Source organism: Canis lupus, chromosome 6, assembly GCF_003254725.2.
Source record: "Canis lupus dingo isolate Sandy chromosome 6, ASM325472v2, whole genome shotgun sequence".
In the NCBI taxonomy this organism is placed as follows: Eukaryota; Metazoa; Chordata; class Mammalia; order Carnivora; family Canidae; genus Canis; species Canis lupus.
This window is the reverse complement of record NC_064248.1, coordinates 25,148,392-25,170,272: the sequence shown is the minus strand read 5'-3', so window position 1 is coordinate 25,170,272 and position 21,881 is coordinate 25,148,392. Positions and strand designations below refer to the sequence as shown.

The window sequence follows — 21,881 nt, the reverse complement described above, 5'->3', positions numbered from 1 at the left end:
TTTCTTCTTTCTTTCTTTCTTTCTTTCTTTCTTTCTTTCTTTCTTTCTTTCTTTCTTCTTTCTTCTTTCTTTCTTTCTTTCTTTCTTTCTTTCTTCTTTCTTCTTCTTCTTTCTTTCTTTCTTTCTTCTTTCTTTCTTTTTTTCTTTTTCTTTTTCTTCTTCTTCTTTTTCTTCTTCTTCTTCTTCTTCTTCTTCTTCTTCTTCTTCTTCTTCTTCTTCTTCTCCTTCCTTCCTTCCTTCCTTCCTTCCTTCCTTCGAATAACCTCTAAGATCTTCTCCACTATTCAATGATAGTAAAATAAGAATCCAAGCTTTGCTGGTTATTCTGTAATTGCTGCCTGTCTCACTTTACTCCTTTACTCTTAATCTATTTTTAACTGTTTTGTGCCTCGAGGACTGACCACATCACCCACACTCCCTTCCTGGCTAACTTCTATTTGAGCCAAGTGGGGGCATCAGTGATATCAGAGGGAAGGAAAAGAGAGCTTAGGGATCCTACACTTCCCCTCTGGCTTCACATCTCTGGCAATGGTGTGTCACCTGTTTGCTGGAAGACCTCTCCTCCAAAGCTTGGCCCACACTGAGCTGTGATAACAGTATTTTCTCCCATTATTTCATCAGGCCTAGAGAGGTAAAGCTTCCTATTATTTCTAGTTCCTAGGTATCTCAATTGCTTTTATTGGTTCCCTTAATCTTGCTGATACTTTAAAAAAATCTCTTGGTTAAAGGCTTTTCATTGAAACCATCTGAGTGAGATTTGCTTCCTTCCAAGATTCTGATATATAGTCCATTTGGAAATATACCCAGAGAAGTAGATTCTAAGAACTCCATTTGTGGAATGAATAGACATCACTGTGAAAACTTCCTTTTGGGATTGATCTGGATCTCTCATACCAGAGTTTAAGTTTCACATGTTTTGGTTCCATCTCCATTAGAGAGAGATATTGTGTTATTGCCATGTAGTAGGTAACAAAGCTCTGTGGACATAGTAAACTCATGTGGAGAATTGATGAGAAGGAATTTCTTTACTGTGGCCCTGTTTTCCTCCTTTTTAATAAAAAAAGTATTCTTTTTCTAGCATGACAGTGACACATCCTCCCAATGAACCCAGGAAATTCACAGTATTTATTTATCCCAGTAGACATGAGCCTCTTATCCCCCTTGTTGTGTCTGGCAAGTACATGGATTAATTGCACACCCTCCATAGAGGCTGAGCCATCACATTTAGCTGAGTGCACTAATAAAAGGATTATTTTTTAACAGTTTGACCTTCATCAACTCACTTCTTGAATTGGTGAAAAAAATTAATGAGGATGCTTAGGCAAGGTGGCCTTGCCTAGTAGCTTCTGCTGGCCACCTTCTCAGCAAATTCCTTGCTTTTCTATATATTCCCTCTCAACTTGTAAGTTATTTTCATTCTCCAAGTTGATGCAAAGATAGGTTGTGACAATAGTTTGTGGGTGGCTGTCAGAATTGATGGTGGTTTGTGTGGGAAATGCATAGCTAGTTTAAGAGCTGTGGTTAGAATTCCAGAGAGTCAACTTAAAAAAATTCAACCTCACAGGGAAAGGTCAAGCCAAGTGTTTTAATTATGATGCTGTTATAATATATCTCATGTTTGGATGACCTGGCTTTGAAAGGTTGGAAAGCTATGGAATATACTCAAGTCTAAAAAAGGGCACAAAATAAGGTGATCTTTGAGTGGGGAGATGAGTCAGAATCTTGCATAGAAGGCAGTGAGGTAAAGTGGAAATCATGAAGTGTTTGGTAACTACTCTGGACAAAATCATTAACTTCTTTTGGCCAGTAGTCTTACCTGTAAAATGATGTGCAACTGGAGGCTCTTTTTAGCTCTACCATTAATAATCACCCCATGAGGTATGTACTAGAATTACTGTTAGCCCTATTTTATGGAGAAGAAATTGAGACTCAGAGAGATTGAGAACATTGCCCAAGGCCACACAGCTAGGAAGTGGTATAGCCTGCAAAGTTACAGCCTGCCATACCTGACTCCAAACCTTGATTTCCTGACTTTGAAAGATTCTGTTTATCTTGCAGACAACTGGAAAAAATTAAATTTTGTACCATTTTCTATCTGGGGACAGTCTTTCAGAGATCTTCAAGGAATTGTTAAAGGTCGCCCATCTAGTAAATGGTGGAGGTGGGACATGCCCATGACTGTCTGACTTCAACATCCAAGCTATTACAAGATACAGAAACAACTTAAGTGTCCATTAATAGATGAATGGGTAAATAAGATGTGGTGTATATACACAATAGAATACTATTCAGCCATAAAAAGAATGAAATCTTGCCATTTGCAACAACACGGATGGACCTTGAGTGCTTTACACTAAGCGAAATAAGTCGGACAGAGAAAAGACAAATACTGTATGATCTCATTTATATGTAGAATTAAAAAAACCAAACCAAAACAAAAAACCCAAAACTCTGATACAGGAAACAGATTGGTGTTTGCCAGAGGTGGGAGATGTGGGTGGTAAAAATGGGTGAAAGGATCAGAAGGTACAAACTTTCAGTTACAAATAAATCATGAGGAAAAAAAAGTCCAAGGTCTTAGCCATTATGCTAGATTTCTGCTTATGATTATAGCCATCACTGTCTCAAATACATGTATTTGATGAAGTCAGAAGAGAATTTAGATTTATACCCAGTATACTACCTAATTAGGATTATAGGAAGCAGAGTTCAGTGGTCTTAAATTTTGAAATGTATCTGGCTAACCAAGGGACAGGTGGGACTCAGGTCTCATTCCAGTACCAGCACATAGTATAAGGAAAATACTCATCTAAAAAATTTCAGTCAGAATTCTGCTGTAGCTTGAACACATATGCAAATTACAAACACCATGAGTGCACCATGTTAGAATTTATTATAATACAAACAAGTCCAAACACAATATATTATCTAATTAAGAAAATATGAACATTTACTATTCTCTATGTTAACATTCTATTCCATTATTTGAGCTGGAATAGTCAACATTATAGTCTTTTATTCACTTCAGATAGGCCTCTCATGTTGGACCAGTAGGCACCAACTGTGCAAAGTAATCTTCCAATTGTGGAATGTTTGCAAAATGGAAGTTCATACCTGCTCATGGTCTGTCTTTTATGGTTTGTCTATCATGCTCCTCATTTCTTTCCCCATGAGACAGTTCAGTGCTTGAGCTGTCCAATAAAAAGACCCACCATGTACGTGTGTAGCATCACTGCATGTCCAACCAAGGACACAAATCACACAAGAGAGATGCTAGTTAACAGTCTTTCACAAAAACCTGATATAAGGCAATTGCTTAAATGCCATCAACAGCAGCTGTTTACAAGACAGGCTTCAAAATTCAAGGCTCCATTTCCGAAATTGGCCTGAAAGAAAAGGCTTAAATTATTTTTTAAAACCTTGTCATTATTTTCCACAACTATTACTATAAATAATAATAAATTAAAAGTCCATATATTATCTGAAATAAAGTTTAGGACATATGTATCAACCTAACCCAATGGGCACTCTTACACAGTTTAACCAGAAGACAACAATTCATTGGAATGCCTTCAAGAATCAGAGTTCTTTTAAATATTATTTATCAAAATATAAAATATAGTCAGAAGGAAAAAAGATCACAATACTACTTGGTACAGCCTCTATTGGTAAGAAGTAATAAATGAGTGTATGAGGAAAATATTCCAAATGCACACCCAGTTTTTTACTTTTTAAACATCAACAATTTTTACATACAATAAAAAAAGTGGAGCAGAGAGCACTGAGATCCACATGTATTTTCCATCTTGCATACATTCTTAAAGAGGAATTGCTTAATCTTTATAGCTATTGCACTGTGACTCATCCACATATAGCTCAAACTAGCATTTTTTGAGCTATGTGTTTAAAAATAAATAAAATAAATAAATAAATAAGTAAATATATATATATATATATATTCAGTGTAGGTAGCCTTTGGTCAATGTTCATTCATAAGGGGATGTGGTGGACTTGCATCATACACACATTTAATGAACACGACATATTCAGACTACACGTGCTTGGCAAAAAAGAAACAGAAAAAATGCAATTTAAAGGATGTGGAGGCATCTGCCCACTATTCCACTGGATGCACATATGCCCTGGGGAGAGTATGACATGGGACAAACTAACCTTCTTGTCTCTCAAACAACCTCCATGAACCTCTTCTAATGGGAGCATCTTGCTGTGCCAGTGTGATCTTAATGTTCTCATTAAGATACATTAGAGTCATACAATATGGTCCCTAAGTGCACGTCAACTTTGTCTTGTCCTTGATCTAGGAAACCTGTTCTACTGCTGAAGAAAAACTTAGCTTAGTTAGATTTTATACGGGATAGAATATGGTCTCCAACAAGGCTCCTTCCTGGTGACTTTGCAGAGGTAACTTTGGCTCTGCCAGATATCTTTCTTTTACACTGACTTTAGAATCTAATATTTGGGTAAGATGAGACTCTACTGCAATCATTTAAAAGGAGTAGGAATTAGGATCACCAGGACTACCATGACCTAAAATTATATTGAATTAGTATCGAGGGCAGTGACTAAAGTTTAGGGCTTGTGTTGCACTGGGGCCTTTTCTACCACACTCATTTATTGCAAATTTCCTTCAAAAGAGTAGACATCCCTTCCAATTTAGGACTAAAAATGTAGTAAGAATCCAACCTGAAGAACCAAGTGTTCCAGGAGGACTGTTTGCTTTTTGTTTGGTCACCAAAGATATCATACAATTCCAAAATAATTTTGGGAAGATTTCTTCCCAAACAGGGAAAATACTGGGAATCTGGAAGAGAAGTTTTTAAAAAGGTTAAATAAGAGGAACTCCAGCATAGGTTTCCCTTTTAAAACACATCACAGTATACATAGAAGCCTAATATAATCAAGCATAAACGTGCATGTATGTGTGCACACATGAGTGGTAAATCCCAGGGAAGCCCCTATTAATTACATTGTAGAACTGTTCTTGCCTTGGACAGGCAAAGAGAGAACAAATAAGCATACTTATATTTTATCATTTTGCAAAGGATCTGGATTAAATAGCTTTACTGAAAACTGGCACCACCCTTTTGAGCCATATACATCAAAGGGCAGACAAGCAAACAACATGGGCACCTTTCCATGTCAATTGTGTCTGTGTTTGTGGCTGAATAGCAATGCCAGCTGGACTGTGGGGCAGAGCAGAGAATGCCTCCCTTCACATCTGGAGAGCTACAGTTCCTGACCCTTGAAAATTAAATCCAGTTTGGAAGTCACTTCAAATAAAACAATTTGGTGAGGGCTTTAGCAAGCAAGAAGGCAGGGCTGGTAACTCTACACATAAGAGGCTTCTCCAGGAAGCTTGAGTGGCACCACAATAAGAAGCTATTTTGAGTAAAGGGATCATACATAGCTGACGCAGGGATGGATCAAAACAATGGCAAGAGTGGGCTTATTTTTTTTTGTTTTTCTGGGCTCAAGAGATCCTCCTTTTCCCCCCCACACCAGGCGGGGTCTTTATTTTGGAGGACGTGGATAAAATCTATACATAATGGCGAATAGAAAGACTGCATTGCAGACCCAGGTTTGAGGGTCATAGTTATGTTGGTTTGGAGCCTTTCCAAAGAAGCTCTGGTCAGAGTTTGGATGGGATTAATACTCCCTTGTCCCCACAGTGTCATTCTGTAGCTTAGAGTTCCAGGGTCACTTTAAGACCACAACCTTCTCTAGGACAAAGGGCACCTTGGAAAAATCCCAAATTGGTCAGCATTGTTAGCTGCTGGGGATGGCACAGGAAAGCGATGGTTGACCTCAGCTCTTGGAAGAAGAGTGTGGACTCAGCTACTGGCTGCTTGGTGTGTCACATAAATGAGTGGTTCCCAATGGCTGTGGATGGTGCCAAGGCAAAGTCATAGACTATTTCTTTACCGTGTGTCCTTACTGACCACAGGATGATGACACAACCTCCAAAGCATCTTCAAACTGGTAGGAACTTTTTCTGTCAAGTGACATTGTGAAAATAAATGTGTAAATGAAAAGAAGATTGATGCTTTTCTTTCTTCTCTTTCATCTTTTCTCATCTACCAGTCTGAGAGTTGCTCAGTCCATGGAGACAGGAAATCAGGTTAGCACTCTTAAGTGGGCTACCCTCCCATCTGGAAATAGATTAGACAGAGGCACTAGGTGCCAAGCCTAGGGGGTCACGGGGATACTTTTATAGGTTTTCCATTTTTGTCGTACTGGTACACCAACATCTTGATACAATGTGAGTTGGCCGGCGAGATCCAGGGGCTACTTGTTATGGAAAAGTTATGGTTGGTGTAAAACTGTACAGGTTGCTTCTGGCACTTGAAGAAGGCCTTGAGCGTGGCAGCTGCCATCGTGCGGAACCTCTTGCTGATGAAGCAGTAGAGGAAGAAGTTGATGGCTGTGTTCAGAAGGGCCAGCATGTTGGCAATGTCGGACATGATGTGCACCAGCCAGCGGTTTTGGATGGGCGCACCATAGAGGTGGTAGAGAATCATGATGATGCGGGGGGCCCAGAGTGTGGCAAAGATGGAGGTAATGGTGAACAAGATGGCAGTAGTTTTCCCTGTGGAGTAGCCACGAAGGCGAAAATTGCTTTTCCTCCTGAGTTTGTACACAATGATTGAGTTCAAGATGAAGAAGATAGAGCAGGGCACCAAGTACACAGTGAAACAGTGAATCCAGATAAGGACATGATGCACAGAGGTACTTATGTAGTCTTCAGTCCAGATATTGGGCCACCAGTAGTAGGGGATGCTGGTCAGGAAGCAGGTGATGTAAACACTTACAATGACTTTTCTGGTGCGGGCTGGGTAGGAGACTGTGTGGTACTTGAGCGGGTGGCAGACGGCAATATACCGGTCAATGGTTAATGGAACAGTAATCCAAATGGAGGTGTGGATGGATGAGAATTCCAGCACTTCTATGATCTTATTGGCCACTTGAGGCAACTGCATATTCAAGATGAAATCTTCCAAGAGGAAATCCACAAACACAATGAAAAAGAGGACCAAGATGTCAGCAGCAGCAAGTGCCAAGAGATAGTTGTAGGAGGATTTCTGTCTTCTAGCTACCAGCTGAGACAGGATGATCACTGTCAGGATATTTGCTGTGGAGAGAAGAGAATCTGGTTTATCTCTGAAGTAGGATGACTTCATTGGCTACTACGGGGTTGCAGACATAAGCTTATGGGTACTCCCATGGAAGCCAAAGGGACCAAACAAATGCTTTTGAGGGACAATCTCCACATGACAAATTATATCTCCTACAGACAAAGTTATATACTCGTATTATAATTTATTTATTCCTCGCATAGTCATTGGAGGTGGTGCTACCATTGTCTTCATTTCAGAAATGAAACTGGGGGTCAGAGGGCTTTAGGAATTCACTTAGAGTCACACAGTAAGTGCTGGGGACAGGAACCAAATTTAGATCTCCTAATCCCAAATCCCATGCTCTCTCTTTTGTCTGAGTGTATGTAGGAAAATATGGGGTGGGATGGTTTTCCCTACTTCACATGTTCAGGTGGGAGAGGTCTTAAATCATGCAAGAGGTTACTCTTAAGAACCTTTTTGGAACTTGGATTTTAGGACCTTTCTTTTTTTTTTTAATATATAGATTTAGTATTGAAGGAGCAGAGAAGATCATGACCTTCAGATTAGTTTAAAGATAAATTTTATTTATTTTTAGAGTAGGTGCAGATGGTCCCCATTTTATGATGGTTCGACTTATGATTTTCCAACTTTACTATGGCGCAAAAGCTATAGGCATTCAGTGGAAAATGTATTTGGGATTTTGAATTTGGATCTTTTCCCGGGCTGGCGATATGCGTTATGATACTCTCTTGTTATGCTGGGCAACAGCAGCAAGCCAGAGCTCCCAGTTATTCACGTGATCATGAGCACTTAAAAGTGACACACTTACAACCATCTGTACCTGTACAACCATTCTGCTTCTCACTTTCAGTATGTATTCAATAAGTTACATGAGATATTCAACACTTTATTATAAGACAGGCTTTGTGTTAGATGATTTTTCCCAACCATAGACTAATATAAGTGTTCTGAGCATAGTTAAGGTAGACTAGGCTAAACTATAATGTTCAGTAGGTTAGGTGAATTAAAGGCATTTTTAGTTTATGATAGGTTTACCAAGATGTAACTCCATCATAAATCGAGGAACAGCTGTAATCCACAATAGAGTACATTATTAAAAATAATAACAGAGAGAAGTAAATTTTCCTTCTTGTTCTCCAACTACCCAAGTACCCCTCCCTTAGGGCAATCACAGTAATAAATAGTCTGTCCTTATATATGTCTATGTAATGCACATATATAGTTTTTGAACAAAGAGTAGCAATTATTTTTTGGTATTACAATTTTTTGGCAATCTATGCATATAATTCCTTTCTTTTTAAAAAAGTCTTTATTTATTTAAGTAATCTGTACACCCAATGTGGAGCTTGAACTCATAACTCCAAGTTCAAGAGTCACACACTCTGGGATCCCTGGGTGGCGCAGCGGTTTGGCGCCTGCCTTTGGCCCAGGGCGCGATCCTGGAGACCCGGGATCGAATCCCACGTCAGGCTCCCGGTGCATGAAGCCTGCTTCTCCCTCTGCCTGTGTCTCTGCCTCTCTCTCTCTATCTGTGTGTGACTATCATAAATAAATAAAAATTTATAAAAAAAGAAAAAAAAGAGTCACACACTCTTCTGACTGAGCCAGCCAGGCACCCCTGAAAATGCATGCATATGATTTCTGATCATTTTTAAAAACAAATATCTTTCTGAATAAGACACGGTTGTTAGGGACTTTAAAGTGATATTCCAATGGGTAATATCTAGAAGTCATTCTGCACATTTAAGCTCATTAATTTTCACAGTCAACACTATTAATTCTATTTAGCAAAATTGTCAGAGAATTTATGTCCCTTTTCCGAAGTCCAGTGGCAAAGCTGGCATCTGGATCTCCCTTTCTCAATCTTACCTTTTAAAATATTATACAATAGTTCACTTATAAAATTGTCTTGTAATATATACATGCTGGTGCACTCACTCAGATTAAACAAATTTTAACATTTTGCCATATTTGCTTCAGTTATTTTATTTTAAAATTAAATTTAATTTTTAAAGATTTATTTATTTATGATAGAGATAGACAGAAAGAGAGAGAGAGAGAGAGAGAGAGAGAGAGAAAGGCAGAGACACAGGAGGAGGGAGAAGCAGGCTCCATGCCGGGAGCCCAACGTGGGACTCAATCCCGGGACTCCAGGATCGCGCCCTGGGCCAAAGGCAGGCACTAAACCGCTGAGCCACCCAGGGATCCCCTTAATTTAATTTTCTAAAAAGGCTTTATTTATCTGAGAGAAAGCAAGTGAGAAAGTATTAGCAGGGGGAGAGCAGAGAGAGGGAGAGAAGCAAACTTCTTGCTGAGCAGGGAGCGTGATGTGGGGCTTGATTCCAGGACTTTGGGATTTTGACCTGAGCCAAAGGCAGACATAACCAACTGAACCACCTAGATGCCGCAATTAATTTAATTTTTTGAGAGAGTGCGAGTAGGGGGTGGAAGGAAGGCAGAGGGAGATGGAGAGAGAATCTTAGGTAGGCTTCAGTGTGGAGCTGGATGCAGGGCTCGAATTCAAGAGCCTTAGATCATGACCTGAGCCTAAAACAAGAGTCAGATGCTTAACCAACTGGTCCACCCAGATGCCCCATCTTTTCATTCTCCTGATAGTGTCCTTTGTTGTAAAATTTTTAAAATATGATGAGGAACATTCTATCTATCATCTATCTATCTATCTATCTATCTATCTATCTATCTATCTATCATCTATTTATCATCTATCATCTATCTATCATCTATTATCTATCTACCTACCTACCTATTATTATTTATTTTTAATTTTAAAAAATATTTAATTTATTTATTCATGAGAGACACACATAGAGAGAGGCAGAGACACAGGCAGAGAGAAAAGCAGGCTCCATGCAGGGAGCCCGATGTGGGACTCGATCTCAGGACTCCAGGACCATACCCTGGGCTGAAGGCAGGCACTAAACTGCTGAACCATCCAGGGATCCCCTTATTTTTATTTTTTTAAAAAAGATTTTATTTATTCATTTGAAAAAGAGGGCACAAGCAAGAGGAGAGACAAGCAGACCCCCTGCTGAGCAGGGAGCCCAACTTGGGGCTCCATCCCAGGACTCCAGGACTCTGACCTGAGTTGAAGGCCGATGCTTAATTGAGCCACCCAGACTCAAAACAGCTTACACTATAGATACAATTAACAGTTTCCTTGAAATTGCCCCAGGCCTATTCTTTCCCCTCCCCTTTTGTTCTCTCCTTGGAGGCAACCACCATGCAGTAATCTTCAGGGCTGCATTTGCACACCCTTAATTTATAGTGAACTGTTCATTCAACAGGCTGCTTTTTCTACTCAACCTTATGTTTTTGAGACCTATTTTGTTAATACATGTAGCTCTCATTCACTCATTTTAACAGCTATATAGCATTCCATTGTATAAATTTACCGTGATTTATCTATTCACATATACATAGAGATATATCTATACACATATACACACGTCTCTATATATTTCTATATACATGCCTATTATAGAGACACACATGTACAAATATATATGCCTATATACACATATTATGTAGACATATGTGTGTATATATATAACAATGTACATTTAAATTGGTTTCAAGGTTTTGCTATTAAAAACTGCTGTAGTTAACAACTTGAAGTAGTTATATGTGAGAGTTTCTCTTGGGTAGTACATATATAGAAATATATTTATTATGTTCTAGAGTATATGCACCTGTATCTTTTCCAGATTCAGCTGAATTGCTCTATAAAGTGGTTTTGGTAATTTACACTCCTAAAAACAGAGTATGAGAGTTCAGCTGCTCCATATCTTCTTGGTATTTGCTGCTGTCAGTTTTTTGTTTGTTTTTATTTTTAAGTCTGTGCTATTCTTGCTCTTGTTCAAGGCACTTTGAAATAACATTTTGAAGTGGTGAAGAGTTAAGGTCTGATTATATTAATTAGCCAAGATGCAAGCCAAAGAACTAACACCCATGCACTAAACCACTCTGCAATATTGGTAATTCAAGTAAGGGTGAGGGTACCATGCAGGCATATTACAGTGTATGCAAAAGAGAAAAATAATGAGTAAATTCTACTTTAAGTCACTCTTGCGAAAAGATGTCCCATTAAAGCAAAGTTCTTTATGTTTATAAACTTGAAATTTCAAAAGTTTATTCATGCATTTAGCAGTGTTTCTGTGCATTGACTATGAGTTATGTCCTGAGAGGAGATGTTGAACAAAATAGACATGAATGGTCTTATCTTCATGGAGCTTAGAATCTTTTAGGCAAGAAAAATGTCAACTTTAGAGCCATAGGAGAAAATGTATAATTGAAAGTTGCAAGTGCTATTAGTGATCAATAAAAGTTTTGCTGAGGAAATAATGTTCAAAGTAAAATTTGGGGATCCCTGGGTGGTGCAGCGGTTTAGCGCCTGCCTTTGGCCCAGGGCGCGATCCTGGAGACCCGGGATCGAATCCCACGTCGGGCTCCCGGTGCATGGAGCCTGCTTCTCCCTCTGCCTATGTCTCTGCCTCTCTCTCTCCCTCTCTCTCTCTGTGTGTGTGACTATCATAAATAAATAAAAATTAAAAAAAAAAACAAAGTAAAATTTGGAGAACCAGTAGAAAGTAAATAGGCAAAAAGAGTGGTAGTAGAAAGTGTGTTTCAGGGAAACAGCATGTGCAAAGACCCTAAGGTGAGGAAAGCATGAAGAGTTGGGTTTATAAGGAAAGCTTATATTGATTTTTACTCACTTTGTATACATTTTTGCATTTAGAGCTCTCTTTTATTAAACAGTCTTGCTATGTTCTGTTGAAAAGTGTTCCAAAATGTTTTATTCATTTAGAAATCTTTTAAAAAAGTATTTAGCATCTACCTTCTGTGTGCCTGGGCCCATGGTAGAAACAAGTTGGTATTGCACACATTTAGAATCTCCAAAGTATAGGAAAACACACAAGTAGCTAAGTATTAAAGAGATAAATAAGAACACATATAATGATACAAGAGGGCTAGTAAACAGATATAGAATGAAGGGTGAAGGATTTGCAGGAGGGTGTGTGTCAAAAGTTTGGCTGCTTTGATCTAATTGTATACAGCCAGAGTTTCATAAACACAAGCTGTGAAATCAGGTCTGATGCTTACCTATCAAAGCTAAAAGTATCAGGACTTGGGATTAAGTATGTGGAGTCTGGGGCTGGGCTGCTGGGGTTTAGTCTTGGCTCTACTACTTATTGGCTCTTTGGCTTTGGGAAGATTGATTTGATCTCTCTACACTTCAGTTTCTTTCTTTATAAAATAGGATTAGTACAACTATCTGCCTCAGAGGGTTTTGAGAATTAAGTGAGATAATTTTTATAAAGCGGTTAGAACAGTGCCTGGCATGTGATGAGTTCTCAATGAATGTTAGCTATTGACTGAGAGTCCACTTGTTCAGCAAATGTTAACAGAGCACTTACTATGTGCCAGGCACTGTAGGAGGTGTTGGAGATGCAAGGATTAGCAAAATGCACAAGTTCCCTTTTATCATGGTGCTTATTGTAGTGAGGGAGACAGACAATGAACAAATATAAAAATGTATGAGAATTTCAGATAGCGATACTATCCAGAATAAAACCCAGGGATGAGATAGGTTGATGGGAGATTATTTTTCAGATTGGAAAATGATTTGAGTTCAATTAAGGGTGAGGAGAAGGTATCTGCCATAAAAAGATCTGTGGGAAAAGGATTCTAGGCAGTTGGAATGACAAGTGCAAAGGCCCTGAGGTGAGTGTAAGCATGGTATTCATGGAACTGAAAGAAGGCTTATCAGTCCTATTATCATCCCCATTTTAGAGATGAGGAAACTGAGGATTAGAGTTTTAGGTAATTTGCCCAAAGCCACATACTGAGTAACGTGGGGAGCCAGAGGTGACTCTAGTTCTGTCTGATGTTTTTTTTTTCAATAAATTTATTTTTTATTGGTTTCAATTTACCAACATACAGAATAACACCCAACATACAGAATAACACCCTCTGTCTGATGTTATGGGATATCAAGTTCTGTGTTATTTTTGGTTATAGGAAAGGCTTCTCAGCTGTAGGAAAGTGATTCCTGTTTCCTGGGTTGCCCCTGACTTAGAAAAGTACTGTCATTTCTCTCTCGTGTCCCTGCCGCACCTACCAGCCTATAAGGAGGCAGGAAGGACAAATACTGGATATATTCTGCATGGAGTGACTCTTCACCACTGTCTCTTACTTTCCTATTGAATGCTATTTGAAGTGGGGTGCTAAAAAAATTCTCCATATCCAAACTCTTTAAAAATATTTCAGCCCCATCTAATTAATGCTTAAAGTCAGGCAAGTCATCATCTCCAAACGAAATTGCCAGGTATTCATATTTGACATTTTCTTAAGTTTCTAGTAATTGCCTCTCTTGAGAAACTAACTTGCAGACATTGAGTTTCCCATTTCTTTTGTACAGTTAGATTTGTCCCCAAGGCAATATCAAGCATACTTAGGAGATCCTTGGGATGAGAGAACATGTGTAAGCCACATAGACCTAGAGGGGAATGGAACAATGCCTGTGTATTGATTTTCTGAAAAAAGAAATGAGAAGGTAGAGTTTTCAACTCTTAAAGTTTGACATTTGCTATAATTACCCACCTCAAAAAATCCCTTCATTTCCACAATGGCACGTTTTTCCCCAAAGAAAAGGAATGTTGACAGGGTCTGTGTGCATTTATAATGGGCGAAAAAACAAAGAAACCCAAGTCATCACTGCCTGAAATTCTATTTCTCAGCTTTTCTCTCAAACTGACCTGCCCAAGACTGTTGTTGTGGAAACCCAAGCAAGCCCCAGTGAACTTCACAATCAAAATGTCAGTGCTTCTAAAAAGCAAATCTTTTCTGTCAATGGTGTCACTGGACAGGTTTAAGCTCCTGGGTAATAAATAGAAAGCCCATGTTCTGTGATTGCAAAGCTTCTTGGTTGTATTCTTGGGGGAATTCATTTCCCGTAATTTGTAGCTTACTGTGCTCAAGCTTCAGAGGATTTGGGGAGTGGCTGAAAGAACAACACAGGTTTGACTGTCAGACCCCACCACTGAACCACTTACTGGTGCAGAGGGAAAGGGTCAAAATTTTCCAGAGTTATTTTCTATGTTTGTGAGGACTATAAGGTCCCTGCAAGTTCCTTAGAAGAAGTAGCCAGAACAGAGCACTGACTGAGAATATTCTTTCTCTCTTAGTTCTGCTGTATTTCCTTTTTTTACTTTGAAAAATAGTTTTTTAATAACAAAACACATGTAAAAAATTAATTATATCAGCATGTAATTATATTATTATTAGCTCACTTTTAAATATTTTTTTAAATTTTTATTTATTTATGATAGTCACAGAGAGAGAGAGAGGCAGAGACACAGGCAGAGGGAGAAGCAGGCTCCATGCACCGGGAGCCCGACGTGGGAATCGATCCTGGGTCTCCAGGATCGCGCCCTGGGCCAAAGGCAGGCGCCAAACCGCTGCGCCACCCAGGGATCCCTATTAGCTCACTTTTATTGAGCATTTACTTCTATCTCATACATAATACCGCATTTAATCTTCATAACTACCTATCGAGGTTGGAACTATGATTTGAGAGTATCGAGGCTCAGAGAAGTTAAATAACTTGTTTCAGGTCACAAAGCAAGCAGGTGATGAGCCAGGACATTAAACTAAGCTTTGGCCTCCTGGATTTGTATATTTAACCACTACATTAGATATTGGAAAGTAAAAGTCTGCCCAAATCCCATTTTCCAAAGATACTGTGATAGCTAGTCTCACAGATGGTCCTTAATGAACCATACCTCTGGGTATTCATGCCTTTGGGTGGTCTCCTCTTCTTGAATTGGAGCTGGTCCTGTGATTTACTTTTGAACAATAGACTATGGCAGGAGTGACCCTGTATGACCAGGTCATAAGTAGGCCTTCTGAATACTTGTTCTTGAGATGTTCCATCTTGGAACTCAGCTATGAGAAGCCCAAGTCACATGGAAAGGCCATGTGTAAGACCCTGGTTGAAAGCCCTAGGTGATCTCATAGCTGAATCCAACATCAATTGTCAGCCATGTGAGTAAGCCATCTTTGATGTCCATCTCAGTGGAACCCCCAAGTGACTGCAGTTACTATAAATTATAAATATAATTAGTAATAATGATTACTGCCACACAATGAGATCATACAATAAAACAGTTGTGCAAGTAGATTTTTTTCAATTAGAAATAAATCATGGATTTTTTTCTCTCCTATGTCAATATTATTCATGAAATATTCACCTATGGCTGGCCATTATTTATCTTATTTTTTAGCCACTAAGCATCTTTTTATATTCCTGTAGAATAAATTCTCAAAAGTAGAAATGCTAGTTTCAAGGAAAACACATTTTTTCCATCTTCCTCCCTCTCTCTCTCTTCCCCTCTATCTCTTTCTTCCTAAAAGGCAGCTAAGAAAATAGGCAAAAAGAAAAAGAACTCAAGTTGAAGCTGCAAAAAGATTTAGGTTAGACATCAAGAACTTTTTGATTGTAATAACGGCAGTTATGTGAACAGGAACAGGCCCCTGACACTACAGTTGCTCAGTTCATGAAGGTCTTCAGAAAAGAATAGAAAATTTCTTATCAGGGCTGATTAAATTCCTGAGGTTTCCTTCTGCAAATCCTCTTTCTCTACATCCTAAATTATGTTCTTGTGCATTTCACCCCATTCAGCCACCATCCCTGGTGACTTAAAGGCATCTCTCCTCCTTACAGTTGTCTGTCTTTTGCACTAGAAGAGTCAGCCCTCAGTGTCCTACAGAAGCACAAGGATCCCTGACATTATAAGCAATTCCAGTGATGTTATTTTAGCGGTTCCTGGGAGGTGCTCCAAGGACAGATTTCTAGGAGAAGCAATGTTTAAGCCTCCCAGGCAAGAAGTCAACACTGCCCTTGTTTAGATCAGCTGGGGAGTGAATTGTGTGATGGGCATTGCCTCTTGGAAGTTAGAATCTTCCTCACAGTTACCTGTTCCACTCTGGATCTTGGGGGCAGAGGAAGAGGAAATAAAGTGTGATGCTGACAAGATTTAATGTTCAGTCTTTTTTGGCCTTTGTGGAAGGTACCAGAAAATCTTCAGGAGGCTCTGCCCCAAGGGCTCCTAGGAGAGGAGCAGGGAAGGATTTCCCTGAGGGCAGCTTTCCTACCTTATGTTTCCAACCTCAGGCACTGCTAGCTGGCCAGGGGCCCCCTTGTTTCCTCATTGTTCCACTTGCCTTGGTGCAGAAGCTTGGGAATGTGAATGTCTTTCCAACATCTGGTTATCGGGCATGAAACTGCGGACTAGTGAGGCGGAGGTCAGGTAGTATTTCCCCACCCCTTCCAGATCCTGGGAGGGCTCTGAAAAGTCACTTGGTTTTTGTTGTTGTTGTTTGTTCTTCCTTTTTTTTTTTTTTTTTTTTTTTTGTTCTTTGCAGGCTGAACGTCACCCAAAATATCCAGGTATATAAGAACCTATCTTAGTTGGAAGAAGTTGTGTAGTGGTTAATCTCTCTGAGCCTTAGTTCCTATATCTGTGAAATGGGCATCATAATAAATATATCTTCACGGGTTGTTATAAAGATATATGAAATAATGTGTGAAATGCTTAGCATAGTTTTTGGTACATAGTGAGCACTCAGTAAATGTTACCTATTGTTACTTATTACATCTGGCCAGTGCAGTTCAGCAGAGGATTACTGATCTAGAGTTCAGACCCTGTGCTGGAAGTAGAGATGAGTCAGAGAGAGTCTGAGCTCTCTAGGAATCCCAGAGAAGATTCTAGTTTCCCTCCATGGATCATTCCAGGCACTAACAACCCTGTCACCCTATCTGAAATGCTTCATTGCCTCTAACCTGATCCCTCTAGCTGCAGCTCTATTCCACCCCTTACCCACCGCCCCACCCCCCACCTTTGTTTCTCTGCTCAGTGGAGAAGGTTGGCGATTATCTGTAGCCCTAAGAGCCATTATTACAGGATGATTCAATTGTCTTTTGCTTTCTCTGAAATAGACTTTGTTCTTTTAAAATTTTGTTTTTATTTTGATAGCTCTTTCATTTTCTTTGTAGCTTTATATTTTTCTCGTGGAGACCCCTATTTGTCACTACCTTTAGCACTGGAGTGGATTCTTTTCAAAGGTAGGGGCAGTATTTCCTTTCTTTCTAGGGTCCCTTGTGAAGGGTGATTGCATAGCCCGGAGGTTGGAATGGCAAAACATGGTTCATCTTCAATCGATTGGTAGTGGCTATTGCATGCCCTGTTGAAAAATATTCTAAAGCTGGACCTGGGTTTAGCAGTGCTGGGATGGATTAGTGGTATCTGTCATGGTGGAATGAAGGCTGTGGATTTGCCGGAGGGACCTGGGCTGTGGGAAAGTGGTCCAGTCTTACTGGCTTTTCCCAGAACCTAACAAAGCAGCAGTTTCCATTATATACTAGAACGAGTTGAGACCTAGTAAGCCTGCGCATTGCAGATGGATAGTCAAGCAAGAGCTAAGATGATTGCCAGGGCAGTCTGACTCAAGGCAATGGGGAAAAGTGAGTTAGTAACTGGCTGGTCATCACATTCATCTGAGCTGATCGGTTGGCATTCTCTTGACTGAAAAATTGGTTTTGACTTTTTGACTAGGAGCAGTGTCTTTGGGTAACCATGACAACTTCTAGGTCTCAAGTTAGCCAATAGACTCAAAAGTTTTCAAACCATACTTTTCCATGCCAAAATTCATTTTCTTATGACTACCATGCATTGAACACCTACTATGAGTCTGGTGGCTCTGTAGAGATGAGGTGATTTTTGGGGGGTCATTCACTGATGAATAGTTTTACTTTAAAAGTTATGTGTTTAGTTTAAAGGATATTAGAGAAATGTTATTTAGGGTAGTGATAAAAACCTGCTTATAAAATAAGTTAAGTATATTAAAAAATGAATTGATTTAAAGAAAATGGTAAGGGGGGCATCTGGGTGGCTCAGTGGTTGAACGTCTGCTTTCAGCTCAGGTTGTGATCCTGGGATCTGTGATCGAGTCCCGCATCGGGCTCCCACAGGGAGCCTGCTTCTCCCTCTGCCTGTGTCTTTGGCTCTCTCTGTGTGTCTCATGAATAAATAAAATAGAATTGTTAAAAAAAATAAAGAAAATTGTAAGGAAAATGTAGGCTCTGGTCTCTATTTTACAGATGAGGAAACTGATAAAGAGATGGTTAGCCACTTGCTCAAGATGGCACAGCTGATAAGTCAAAGAAGTATTCTGAAAGCCCTCAGTGGTACCATACTGGGTCAGGTCCCATAATAAGTAATGGAAGCAGCTGTGTTTTCTCAGCTCTAGGGTTTGTCACAAAGACAGACAGGGATGGGGCTTGAGCCATCTCTCTAGCAGATGCAGAGCACAAGACTTACCAGAAAGACTTACAGGCTCCTTAAAATCACATGCATGTAATATGGAGTTTGGAAGAGCTGGTTTAGCACCCACATCTGCTCCATTCTAGCTGGCATTCTTGAGCAAGTAACACCAGGAGCTTTAGCTTCCTCCTCAGTAAAGTATGGATAAAAGTCATGTCTGGTTTGGAGGGTTGTTGGGGATCAGAAGAAGTCACATGCATAAAGCTCTTAGCACAGAGCCTGGCACAAGCAGAGTAAGTGGCCATGGTTAACATGTGTGAGTGTGATGACCAGTGGTGAACTGAACTATGCAAAGGCCTGACATGGAGGAAAAAGCACTGGCAAGTCTAGGCAGGGGATTCTCCTGGTGAATTTCTTGAGGATGGGAGAACTGGTCTCAGAAAAGACCTCTGACTCATTTGTGCTCTGTCAATGAAAGTGTCCCTAACACTGCTGTCTGATACACATGCAAAAATTGTTAATGTAGAGTAGACCCTAAATGTTCTCATAACAAGGAAAAAAAAATCTTTTTCTTTCTTTTCTTACTGTAGCTGTTTGAGGTGAAGGATGATAAGTAAGCTTATTATGGCTATGATTTCATAATATATGTAAGCCAAACCATTAGGCTCCACACTTTAAATTTACATAGCCATGTAGGTCAATTATATCTCGATAAGACAGGGGAAAATGTGTGCCTTGGCATCCCAATTCTGTTAGGATATGCCTCAGGTTTCAATTGGGTTCTGACATAGTCTTCTAAGTGTCTGTGGAAAAGCCACTTCCCTTTTCAGGACCTCAGTTTCCAGATCTGCAAAATGAACCTATTACTAATAAAAAAAATATAGTATCATAGCTCACATCTAGTGCAGAGTGGTAGTTTGACAGGCACGGAAGACAAGGAAGGGCTCTTCAGGGAGAGTGAACTGCCTGTGCAAAGGCAAAGAAGAACCAGACAGGAAGACCCACCACCATTTTCTCAGGGCCCTTGACAGACATGAGTGCCCACTGTGTGTCAGGTCCTGAACCCCTTCCTTCATCTTCATGAAGCACTTCTCAGATCTGTAATATCAAATATCATCTAATAAATATCTAAAATTAAACATCCAGTATTTAATATTTACTAATAAATTAGATACTCTTTTTATCCCTTTATTTTAGAATAAGAAAGACAAGATTTGAGAGGTTGGTTGCTAAGGAATCAAATGCCTCTTCTAGTTCTCTTGTTCATAGATGCTCGTATATTATATAGGTTATGTTAGAGCCAAGCATATTTAGTAATAGCTGGTCCCCTCTATCAACTATTTACCATGTGTAGCTCACTTGTTAGACGTTTTACTTGCTTTAAATTGAATCCTCACATGACATTAAGAGATGTATACTATTAATATCCCCATTATAGGGATGAGAACACTGACGCTCAGTGAATTAAGAAACTGGTCCAATCAGACATCAAGTGTGTGCTGGACTCAGGATTCAAAAACAATTTATTAGACTTTAGAGCCCATTTGACACACGTGCTTGTCCAGATGCTTCTGTAATTAGCTCTAGTGAACTGACCATTATATAGAAATAGGTCAGTTTGTTCTATCTCTTTCTTCCTTTCTTCTTTTTTTTAATAGTGTGTATCAGCTGGCACTCTCCATTGCCCCTTCTAATATTGAATGATGCTCCCCACTGGCTAATTCTCCCTTGTATTTGTCCCAGGTGCTCAGTTTCGGCCCACAATGCCCAAACCCTGACTTCCAGCTGGTGACTGCCTTGCACAAAGGATGCTCATTTGTTTGTGCTGTTTAGTGGACCCAGGGTGATGGGCATTGGGTTCCAGGGGACCAACAGGAAGTCAGAGGCTTCTGGACTCTTCATCTGGAGTTCACTGGGGTGTCAGAGGCTAATTGTGGCTCTGTTCGGAGTTGTCGCTGTTTGATTAAATATCTTGTGCTAAGCACCATCCATCTGCCTCCCAATGGCTGCCAGGGGTAGGTATTTTTAGCTTCGGGCAAATAGCTTATCAATTGTGCATACAAAACGCAGTCAACACAAAGCCTTCATTTTCTGTTGCCTGTCTTCTTCCATGAAGGCAAGGATAAAGGAAGAATTAAATGAAGTTGGCACTCACTTATTCGTTCAACAAACGTTTTCCAAGTTGCCCACCATGAGCTAGGCACTATGCCAGACACGGGTGGTGCAGCTATGCGGAAATACACAAATGGATCAAGTCCACAAGGAGCTTGCAATCTATGTTGACCAAGTAGAATTCTGTTCTGCTATCTACTAGCTCTGTGGCCTTGGGATAAGTCACACATTTCTCTGGGCCTTCTAGCATTCAAAAAGCATACGCTAAGTGTGTGCTATGTGCCATTCATAGTGCTGAGGCGGTTGATGAGGGGAGGCAGATGTCTTCCTGCTAGCAAGACAGTGAGAAAGACAAAGAGTTTGTATGACCAAGCAGCAAGTGTGAACGAGGCTGACCCAGGCATTTTCTTAGGCTCACAGAGAGTGTCAACAAGACCCACCACAGGAGGGGGCCAGGGAGACGGGCACTCCAACATCCAGGAATGGCATGAGCTGAGGAGGCAGGATTGTGGGCGACACAGTCAAGAGCTAGGAACATAATAGGTATAACAGATAAATTAAACGAATAATTCTTCAGCCAATGATCCATGCTGTCATTCTAGCCTGAAGGCTTCTCTTCTTAGGGGCCACTTCCTAGGGACAGCTGGTTGCCCTAAAGCTAAGGATGTGTATAAATGGCAGCAATTAGCTGGCGACTTTGTACCTCCAGCTGCTTTCCAGTATTAGGTCTGCATCAAGGGTCTCTAACCTAAAGAAAGGAAAGGCAGTAACATCATATTAGGAAAAAGCCCAAATATCACTAATATATAGGATCTAGAGCATGTTGCTATAATTAATCTACCTACCTGTGGTTCCATTGCTATAAACACCACTGAAGCTGACCACAACTGTAATGCCTTCCATTCTGAGGATTAGAGAGGTATTTCTGGGACTCCCAAAGTCATTCCAGAAGGACAAGGACAAAGAGAACAGATTCCAGAGCCAGATTGCTAGAGTTCAAACCTGCCTCTGCCACTTTTTAGCTGTGCCATCCTGGGCAATTTATTTAACCTCTCTGTGCCTCAGTTTGCTCATCTATAAAACAGATGATGGTATGGTACCCATCACAGGCTTCTGTGAGCGTTAAAAGAATAAATATAGGGAAAATGCCTGGCATAGTCCTTGATACCATACATGCTATATACATTTTATCATCATTACTATTAGCCAGGTAGAAATCTCAAAGGGCAGGGAGTGTGTCTGCTTTGCTTATCATTACTAATATATTTCC

The 21,881-nt window shown here is 40.0% G+C and overlaps 1 protein-coding gene across 1 annotated transcript in view; it reads right to left on the bottom strand.

The window, feature by feature from the left end:
* Positions 1-2,870: 2,870 nt before the first annotated feature.
* Positions 2,871-21,881, bottom strand: part of GPR139 (G protein-coupled receptor 139) — a 42,988-nt gene continuing 23,977 nt past the window's right edge. The window contains exon 2 of the mRNA XM_025416363.3: positions 2,871-7,150. Within this exon, the coding sequence (XP_025272148.1) occupies positions 6,216-7,150 (935 nt within the window). The 3' untranslated portion in view covers positions 2,871-6,215. The remainder of the gene's footprint in view (positions 7,151-21,881) is intronic.